We start from the raw sequence: 10614 nt of genomic DNA, 5'->3' as shown, positions 1-10614 counted from the left end.
ATTGGATTTAGAAATGCACAAACCATTTCCGTTCATCAGGCTAAGCAGAGTAGGTCTGTGAGGAAGATAATTCATGTCACGTATATGAAGCAAGTCGAATTCCAGCTACTGCAAGGCTTTTATGTAAGACTTTGCTGACCCAATAGGTGATGGAAGGTAGATGATAGATCAACACTACACCCTTCCTTCTGCTGTTCTACCTAATCCTTCCTTGCATTTAGGATTGAGGAGTATTTGATCTATTGAGTCTTAAATCAGACACTGTTTCCTAAACAGGGGCTCTCACATCCAGCACCTACACCCTGGGCAGAGCTGAAATCGCTGTGTGTCCAGACCAGGCTGCTCTGGGCTCTGTCCTGGCTGGCCTCAAATCTCTACAGCCCTTGAGCATCCTCCCAGTCTGGGATCATCTCCAAACTTTCCTCCAGCTTCTGCAGGCCACCTGCTCTTCTCTCTCTTTGCCTTCTCTTGCTCGGTCTCTTTCCACCAGCCCAGGGTGGGCCGGGGGCTTTAGAACATTGGTGCTGACCCATCCTCTTCTCACACCCACCCCACCCTCCCAGGGCAGTGGGGTCAAGTCCTACACCCAACCAGCAATGCCACCCACCACAAGAAAGAGGGGGGAACATACTTTGGGGGTTTCATTGAGCTCCTTCCATCCCCTGCCTGTTGGCAGCTGAGCCTCATGTCCTCTTGTTACAGAAACTGTCAGTGCCAGCTGGAGCGGGCTCTGCAGCAAACCACGGACCACGGCCAGAAGAGGCCCGGCAATGTCCTCCAGACCCCCAGCCCTCTGTGGGAGGACAATCCCGCACACTGGAAGAGGAAAGCCATGCCAGATCCTACCTCAGCTGAGAGCACGCAGGACGTTTTCCAGACGCATCTGTATTTCAGCTGGGAGACCCCGCTGCAAAGCAGCCCGGGCAGCCAGGAGGAGCAGTGGACCTGGCAGCCTGCGGAGAGCAGCATGAAGGTGAAAGCCCACCCGTCATCCACAAGGCTGAAATCCCAGCTTCCTGGCCTGAGAACAGCCACCAGAGAGGGTCCTTCTCCGAGTCTTCCCGACAGGATCTCCGCAGTTTTGGGGGGAGATGCTGATGCTTTCAACAGCAATTACATCATCTTTGCAAACAGGATGCCAGCAGAGGATCATAGGAGAACGTCACCAGCAGGAACAAGGCAGGTTGTGGCAGAGAGGCTGTCTCAGGCTCAAGCCATGGGTTCCCTCCACCATCAGTGGGGCAGCTTGTTTGAACACTCCTTTCCAAATTCAGCTCAGCCTCCACTAGCAGAGAACTTTTACAAGACAGACCTGGAGAGAGGATTTTCCCCAAGCTGGACAGAAGTCTCTAAAGGTGACAAGGTGGCTCTTGGTGAAGGCCAGCAGGCCCAAGGGGTCTCCTCTCAAGGGGAAAGGTGTGAACCCAAGACCGACATTGTTTTCCTCAAAGTCCACAAGAGCGCCAGCAGCACTGTCATGAACATCCTCTTCCGCTTCGGCGAGAGGCACAACCTCACCTTCGCCTTCCCCGTGGGGGGTGGTAACCAGCTCTTCTACCCCCACCACTTCTTGGCCAAGTTTGTGCAGGGCTTCTCCCCCAGGAGCCCTCGGCAGTTCAACATCCTCTGCCACCACATGCGGTTCCTGCAGCCGGAGGTACGGGCAAAGCCATGGCGCCTTGGCATTGGGCGAACAGGGGAGGGAGAGAGGGGCTTGTGTGGAGCAAGGTGGGATGCCCATAGAGCACATAAACTCTTTGGGGATGAAGCTAAAGAGACACAGGGTTGCCCCCAGGTAGCTTGCATGTTGTGGGTATCTTCCAAGAGCTTCTGTAAACAGGTTTGATGAATCATGGTGCTGTGACCTGAGCCAAGCCACGGGACAAGGTCTGTAGCAGTCAGCTACAGACTGGTGGGCCCATGGAGATGTCTGGCTCCCTGGGCAGGCCCAGAGGCTACCAGCTGCAAGAGGAGAACACCTTGAGCACATCAGCTCAGGTCAGCCATGCCCAGCATCCAACACGCTGGATGCCACTTGAGGACATGCAGATCTGGGGAATGGCAAGGAGGTAGGACATATCTCAAGCCTGGACAAGCCACCCAGCTGTGGCAGCATGTAGCAGGGAGCTTTGGTCATGGCCTTCCCCACATACCTCCTGTGGAGCTAACACAGCTAACACAAACACTCCTTTGACGAGCTGCACCCTGAAACCCTCCCCAGCACCCACCATCTCCAACTCCAGCGAGCATTTCTGTGTTCCAGCAGAGCACAGCTGCGAGCAAGCAGGTCCTTTCTCCCAACCCCACCTTTAAAACCTTTTTCTCCTCCACAGGTGCAGAAAGTGGTGTCCAGCTCGGCTGTCTACTTCTCCATCCTGAGGAACCCTGTGCAGCTCATGGAGTCCTCCTTCTCGTACTACAGGGGCATGGCGGCTTTCTCCCGCGCCCGCAGCCTGGAGGAGTTCCTCAGCCACCCCTACCTCTACTACGACCCCATGGACAGCAACAGACACTATGCCAAGAACCTCATGACGTTCGACTTTGGCTTCAACCCTGATGGAGAGGTCTCAGCCAAGCGGGTGCAACTCATGCTGAAGGCCATTGAGGCATCCTTCGACTTGCTCCTCATCTCTGAGTACTTTGATGAGTCCATGGTGCTGCTGAAAGAGATGCTGTGCTGGGACCTGGATAGTGTCGTCTCCTTCCCACTCAACATCAGGGACAGTAGCACCAAGTCCCGCCTTTCGGACACCATCGTGGAGAAGATAAAGGAGTGGAACAGGCTGGACTGGGAAATCTACACCCACTTCAACAGGACCTTCTGGGAAAGGATCGACCGAGACATCGGCAGGGAGCGTATGCGGCAGGAAGTCCGGGCGCTTCGGGAGAGGCAGGAGGAGTTGGCGAGGACCTGTCTGCAAGGGATGGGCAGCGTGGCCCCCAAGGACATCAAGGACTCTTCCCTGCGGCCGCTGCAGCACGGCAGTGCAAAGATCTTGGGCTACAACATCAAACAGGGCTTGGACAAGGAAACGGAGCACATGTGCCGACGGCTGGTGACGCCGGAGCTGCAGTACAGCAGTGCGCTCTACAAGAAGCAGTTTGCCCAGAAGCCCCCCCAGACCCACCAGCCCACTCCCTCTCGGCTGGGCAATGCCCAGTGGCACAGGCTGGAGGACACCCAAAACTGAGCCTCTGTGCCCCCTCCAGGCATTGTTCTTTGCTGAGGACAGTGAGGGGTTTGTCTCCTGGGCTGGGGGGCTGCTCCTGCCCTGGGGTGGGTGGGCTGGGACATTGCTGCCCACTGGAGACTCTGGTCACCTCTGCTGTGCAGGGCCCTGCACCAGCTCGTGGGTGCTACACGTTACAGTTGCAGGACGGGCTGTAATGGGAGGTCCCAGGGGCTCGACACAACACAGAACCCCAGGCTGGTTGGGTTGCAGGACCCCTGTAAATCCCTCAGTGCAACCCCTGCTCACACAGGGTCACAGAGCAGATCACACAGGTGGGTCCAGGGGGTTTGAATGTCTCAGAGCAGGAGACTCCACACCCGCTCTGGGCAGCCTGGGCCAGGCTCTGGCACCTCCCAGCAAAGAAGGTTCTGCTCATGTTCACATGGAGCCTCCTGTGTTTCAGTCTGTGCCCGTTGCCCCTCACCCTGGTGTTGGGCACCACTGAGCAGAGTCTGGTCCATCCTCTGACACCCACCCTGAGATACTGATCCATTGATCAGATCCCTCTCAGCTTCTCTTCTCCAGCTCAACAGCCCCAGCTCTCTCAGTGTCTCCTCAGCACAAAGATGCTCCAGACCCCTCAGCATCTTTGCGTCCCTGTGCTGGACTCTCTCCAGTAATTTCTGGTCCTTCTTAAACTGGGGGGCCCAGAACTGGACACAACTCCAGATGTGGCCTCACCAGGGCAGAGCAGAGCAAGAGGAACAACCTCCCTTGACCCGCTGGTCACGCTCTTCCTCACACACCCCAGGTACCATTGGCCTACTTGGCCACCGGACACATCGCTGGCTCATGGACACAACATGACTCTTCAGGGCAGGTCCTGAGCAAACAGGGTGAAACCCCTGAGCAGCAGCTGAGGCCTTGGAGGGGACACCCCGGGCTCTGCGCTGCCCCGGCTCCAGCACCCGGAGCACAACCAGGAGGGCAACAGCAACAGAGAGACCATGACCACGCAGGGCCAAGCTGCAAACCAGAGCAGCTGAGCTTGGGAGCAAGTCTGTCTGTCCAGCTGCAGCTCTCCTCCACTGTGCCTTCACACTTCAGTGCTGGAAAAGCAGCTTCTTAATTAAAAATAATAATAGTCACCGTCACTCCTGTTAAGTTCCCCTTAATTACATCAGTCTGCACAGTGGATGATCAGCCCAGCAGCCCAAGGAACAGAGCTCAACCATCTGAAAATGTCCTGAAAACAAAACAAAGCAAGCAAACAAACAAAATCAGCATTTTTTCCCCTTGAATCTGTAGTTACAGGCTGATTTTGGCTGTTGCGCTCATTTATAAGCCCAGCATCCTCCCCCAGAGCTGACGCCAACACCATGTCCGAGAGCAGCCTCGTGAGCATCTCTGCAGCCAGACATCCCAACCCGCCCCTTGGAGCGGCTGTAGGAGTATTCTGTAGGAATATTCTGTGCTCTGTCTGGTGAAAAAATACCACGAGAATGGGTTGTGGTGGGGTAGTCAACCTTACTTACCTTCAAACCAAAACCAGAGCCGGCGAATCCTTCTTGATTGATAAACAGAGGCCCTGGCTGAGGGGTTTGAGCTTGATTTCCAAACCAGAAGAGGTTCAGAAAGATTGCCAGGGAGGAATCTGAGCACCCCAGTCTCTCCTTTGGCCAGTCACCTGGAGACTCAAAGGTTTCGGTTACCACCCAAAGGTGCCCCATCTCCCGCTCACAGTTCAACAGGATAAACACCAGACAGTCCCCAGCGCCCTTCCCCACGAGGGACCGGGCAGCGCTGAGCATCCCGCTGGGCACGACGTGGGGGCATCGTTTTTGGGGTATTTGCTACGTGGGTTTTAGGGGTGTTGTTTGTTCCATAAAGTTTTACCTCTCAAACGTGTCCACATACAGGTGTGTTGGTCCCTTCTCTCGTCTCTCCTGTTGGGTTGTGGGGTGGTCTCGAGGTTTGCAGAGCTCCAGCTCCCCTCCCATTCCTGGGCATCCGGCACCTTCCTGGGCTCCCACTTCACTCCAGATTTCAATCAGGTGCCACCTCCTTATTCAGCATTTGGAACTCGATAAACAGGAGCAGATCTTCCCTGCTTGAGCTCCTGCCATGGTGACCCGAGGCAGGGACACTTGTACAACCAGAGCATCACACAAATCCCATCCCAGAGCACGAGCCCCGCCATTGCTCTGAAAAGCTGTAGAGCATCAAGAATATACCCAGCTCAGGAATGACTTCACTCACCTAAACGTCAATCACAACATTTATTATTATCTCCATAACAGTACTTTTTTCCTTCAGGAATGTTTCGTGTGGACACAGAGAGGAGCCCGGGGACGCACGTGCTCACCCACACCCGCTGCCTGGCCCTTGGTTTGCAACCGTGGACACTTTGTGCACCAGTTGTTGATGCCTCACAGCACACAAAGCCCAGGCTAAGCAATGCGTCCACACACGAGTAGGGTCTCCTGTACTCAGGGAACTCCCTTGCCCTGGAGCAATTCCTCTCCAAGAACTGCCATGTTCAGCCTGTGTAATTCAATGACCTTCATTTAACTCAAAGAACATCAATTTTTGACCAATATCCATTTAGTAACTCGAAATATTAAAGCCTGCTTTCTCCACATCCCAATTTTCCAAGGTGGTTACTAGTTTATGTTTTGTTTTTACAGCTGCAAGAGACTCAGTCAGGTTATTTCAAGCATTGCATGATGCAATAACCTGGGAGTTGCTCAAGTGTACTCACATCACGGTCCTGACCTTCCGTAAGCTCCCTGGCAACATAAGACAACCAGAAATTTATGCAGAAGTGTAAGTTTTTATCCCCTCACCGAGCTAGCGATGCAGGCTTGAACCATTTTGTACAGTCTTGTATCTGGGCAGGAACAACCCCAGGTTCCAGTGTAAGCTGGGGAATGACCTATTAGAGAGCAGTGTAGGGGAAAGGGACCTGGGGGTCCTGGGGACAGCAGGGTGACCATGAGCCAGCACTGGGCCCTTGTGGCCAGGAAGGCCAATGGTACCTGGGGTGGGTTAGAAGGGGGTGGTCAGTAGGTCAGAGAGGTTCTCCTGCCCCTCTGCTCTGCCCTGGGGTGACCACACCTGGAATCTTGTGTCCAGTGGTGGCCCCTCAGTTCCAGCAGGACAGGGAACTGCTGGAGAGAGTCCAGCGCAGCCACCAAGATGCTGAAGGGAGTGGAGCATCTCCCGGGTGAGGAAAGGCTGAGGGAGCTGGGGCTCTGGAGCTTGACAAGAGGACACTGAGAGGGGACTCATTCCTGGGGATCAATATGGAAAGGGGGAGTGTCAGGAGGATGGAGCCAGGCTCTTCTGGGTGACAACCAGTGACAGGACAAGGGGCAATGGGTGCAAACTGGAACACAGGAGGTTCCACTTAAATAGGAAAAGCAACTTGTCTGGGGTGAGGGTGTCAGAGCCTGGCCCAGGCTGCTCAGAGGGGTTGTGGAGTCTCCTCTGCAGACATTCCAGCCCGCCTGGACACCTTCCTGTGTAACCTCATCTGGGTGTTCCTGCTCCATGGGGGATTGCACTGGATGAGCTTTCCAGGGCCCTTCCAACCCCTGACACTCTGGGAGTCTGTGATTCTCTCCAGGGAGATTTTCAACCATTCCCAAAGGAGCTCAGGGGTTCACGCATCCAGCTTGGACGATTTCTTCACAGCACTTTGAAGAGATCTCACCCTGCAGTGGGGACCGGCTGGGCAGGACGGATGCCGGATGGGATGAGCAGCAAAATCTGTGGAACCTGGTCCCAGGAGAGCGGCCGCAGGGACCGACCAGCCCCATCCGTGGCTCAGTCGCGATGCTGGGAGCTGCTCTTCTCCCCTCTCCCCTTCCGACGCGGGTCACCACCCTCCGCCTGCGCCACCACCCTCGCCTTGGGTACCTTGTATTTGCTCTTCTGGCTGTAGAGTAGGTTTTTCTGGAAGAGTCGCGGGATGTTGCCTTGGTACAGCAGGAGGGCAGTGAGCATCCCTGAAACCAGAGTGTGGATCCCGTCCGTGGGCTGCACCGAGCACCCCCACAGCTAAGCGGGGATTTTCGGGTGCTTGCCACAAGCTTCAGCATGACCAAAACGCAGCTCAGCACCACTGAAGTCCCCACCAACAGTATCCTTGCTATATTACTTTAAGGAGAATTTAACTATTGTATCATTAATATAAAAGCAGGACTTGTTTTGATCCAAAAGGGCTGTAAAATGCCAGCAGTGTCCTTTCCCCAACTCTGCATTGTAGGCAGCACATACTAAGCTCCCCCTGGTCATCAGACAGCTGTCACCTAAATAGCGAAGCTCAGCCTATTGCTGCCCTAAAACATCTTTGCTTCATCTCCCCCAAACTCTGGCCTCGGGAGGAGTTTTGCCCGTGTCCCATGTAGAAATTGGATTTAAAAAAACAGATAGCGAAAGGATGACTGGAGTGACAGGGAGGGGGGGACAGAAGAGGACACTTGCCCTTTGCCAGGGATGGTTTGTGTCACACCCAGCATTGCCCCCATCCCAACTTCTGCTCTGGGAACCTCCTGATCTCACCTGCCAGGGGCCCCAGCCAGTAAACCTGGACGTAATCCCAAAAGTTGCTCCCCGAGCAGTGGAAGGTGGTGACGGCCAGGGCAGGGTTGAAGAACGCCCCCGTGAACGGTCCAGCTGTGGGGGAAGAGAAGCATGGCCATCAGTCTGGAACGGATCCTTTGAGAGACCCACAAAGAGCTGGACCAGGAGACCCACAACCCCTCCTTCCTGCCAGGAGCATCTCTGCTGCAGCTCCGGCAGCTGCATCTCGGACATGGGCAAACCCGTCCCTGATTGCAGCAGAGCTCAGTGCAGGACCAAGGGGTCGCATTAGGGGACATCCAGGGAAAATAATCGCAGCATTGGGACAAGCTCCTCATGTGCTATTTCACCTGCTGTCATCTTCATCCCCAAGTGGGACACGGTTTACTACCAGTGTTAGGTTAATGGTTGGGCTTGGTGGTCTTCAGGATCTCTTCCAACCAGAATGATTCTATGATTCCAAAATTAATATTCCCCAAAATAAGTAGAAAACAAATGTATTAGTAATCATCTCTCATGTCCTGGAAGGTGAAAAAGGGACTGCTCCTACCTTCCCCCCCAAAACAAACAAGGTATTTTTCTAAATGACTTAGGAAGAGAAAGGCAGGTGCTGCTCACCTGTGTATGTCAGGAAGGTGACAGTCGCTGCCAGCGCAGGGACACGGTACGTCGGGCGACTCTGGTGCAGCTTGAGGAGGACCAGGTGGAGGAGGAAGGAGCAGGTGCCTTCCGCGAAGGTCGCGTGCTGCAGGGACGTGTGGATGGAGGAGCTGCACTCGGACGCCATCAGGTTCTGGATAAGGTGGAACTGCGTCAGCTCCCAGGACCAGTAGAGCTTGGTGACAGCCCAGCCCGTCCCCATGCCCGCGCCCTGGGCCACCAGCTTGGCGGCGGTGGCGGCGAGGCTGGACTCGAGAAGCAGGAACTCCTGCAGCGAGACGGTCGGGTTGGCGGATGCTCCATCGAAAGAGGCTCCGTGAACAGCAAAGAGGATGAAGAGCAGGGTCAGGACCACGTCTGGGCCAAAGCCACCACCCCAGGGGCCTATTTCCACCAGCATCCTCAGCTCGAGGCAGCTGGCGCACAACTGGAAGGAGGCAGCCAGCTCGGTGGCGAGGCAACCGTAGGCTCCGGGAGACAGGAGCCTCTTGGAAAGGCACCTGAACGCCTGGCACACCCCGACAACCAGGAAGAGAAACGCGATGGAGACGTTCAGGCCAGCCATGGCAAAGGCTGCGCTGCAGGGAGGTCGGACCCAGCCTCGGGAAGGAGCGGGGAAAACCGCACCTCCTCTTTATAAAGCCGCGCATAAGCAAACGTGGCACGGCCCGACAGGCTTGGGAACTGCCACACGTGCTGTCCCCTCCTTTGGGGACAATGCCAGCTGCCCCGGTGAGCCGATGGACTCACCACAGCTGGATCGGCCACAAGGTGTTTGTCCCAGCGAGCAGGTCCTGGTGTTATCTCCACCGTACAGTCACTGAGCGTCCAACCCCCGGCGTTCACACCCGAGAGCCTGCAGCAGCTCCCACAGGGCTTCCAGGAGCAAAACCCTTAATTTTCTTCCTACGTGGCACCATAAAATGTCACTTATTGCCCCAATCCCAAAGCCTGGGATGCGAGGAGACTCTTGGAAAGCCAGGAACCCCCACAAGGAGATCACGCCTCTCCAGGGCAGAGCCACTCTAAGCCACAGCAAAGTCCATCTTGGGCCAGTTTGAAAGCCTGGCTTTGCCTGCTGCTTCCTAAGACTTCACCTCATTTGTTGGCAGCACTAATTGCAGGTGGGATTTTGGTGACAGCAACATTTACGCTCCTGCTGGTAAAACGTGTCTTGGGGACAGGATCTTTCCCAGCTCCAGCAAAACCGCCCCATGGCATTGTTGTTACTTGAAACCCGCACCGTATAAACCTCTGAACACATCTGGGTCAGACCTTCAAACACGTGATGGGGTCAACAGCGATTGTAGGTGACAAAATACACCAGGTGACAAAATACAGAGCGGTCGCTCCAGCGTTGCATCCCCTACGCCAGCTCCCGCTGAGGACCCCCCGACTCGCACCACTGGGGTCTGCGGGGACAAAAGGGGACAGAGAAAAGCAGCTCAGGCCATGGCAGGAAGGGTGGGATGGGGTGGATAATGCCATAATATCAGGGACTCGCAGTTAACAAAGCGCAAATAATTCATTACGCATCTTCTGGGTCACTTCCCTGCTCTGCAGCACAGGTTTCACCACCTTGAGCTCCCATTTCCCGTCCCTACGCAGTCACCGCTGTCACAAAGTGTGACTCCAGGGCAGCTTTGGGAAGGTCCCTGGTGACCACAGCTCATGGCACTTGGCTTGGGAAGCCTTGGGAAGCCCAAGAAGGGAGCGAGTCCGCACCCCAACAGCCCCTCATCCGAGCCCTCCCCACCACAGCTGCCCCTGGCTTCCTCGGCCTGCCTCAAAACATACCCCAACTTAACCATTTTGAACCAATTTCTCTCTCCAGAAGGCAAGATGAGCGTGTATATTTCCCTCAAATGAGCAGATGAAACACGCTTTAAACAACTCACAAAATTCATACTTCTGGCTTCATGAAAATTCACCTCTGGCAAAGCGTTGGTCAGACAAATCTCCGCTCTGCAGAACACCACAAAACTGGAACATTTCAACCCAATTATCTTCTGGTGTTGTGTGCCTCGAACTCCCCTCTTTAGGAAACAAAACCTTACAAGGAATCAGCCACACCAACCCAACCCAAGTCCCTGGAGAGAACCGCTGAGCGACGGGCACATCGCACCCAACATCCCCCAATCATTCTGTGATTCTAACAAAAAAAATGGGGGTTAAAATATGCCACTTACACTAA

General features: G+C 55.0%; 1 protein-coding gene across 1 annotated transcript; it reads right to left on the bottom strand.

Moving 5' to 3' along the window:
- Positions 1-7001: 7001 nt before the first annotated feature.
- LOC308043815 (aquaporin-12-like) lies at positions 7002-8985 on the bottom strand (the record flags this gene model as incomplete). The annotated part of the gene is made up of 3 exons (XM_080350125.1): positions 7002-7183; positions 7740-7853; positions 8379-8985. The coding sequence occupies 3 exons, from the start codon at positions 8983-8985 to the stop codon at positions 7002-7004; spliced, it is 903 nt and encodes a 300-aa protein (XP_080206251.1).
- Positions 8986-10614: the final 1629 nt, after the last annotated feature.

This window comes from Nesoenas mayeri, assembly GCF_963082525.1.
Source record: "Nesoenas mayeri genome assembly, chromosome: 9".
In the NCBI taxonomy this organism is placed as follows: Eukaryota; Metazoa; Chordata; class Aves; order Columbiformes; family Columbidae; genus Nesoenas; species Nesoenas mayeri.
This window is presented reverse-complemented; position numbering and strand designations above follow the sequence as displayed.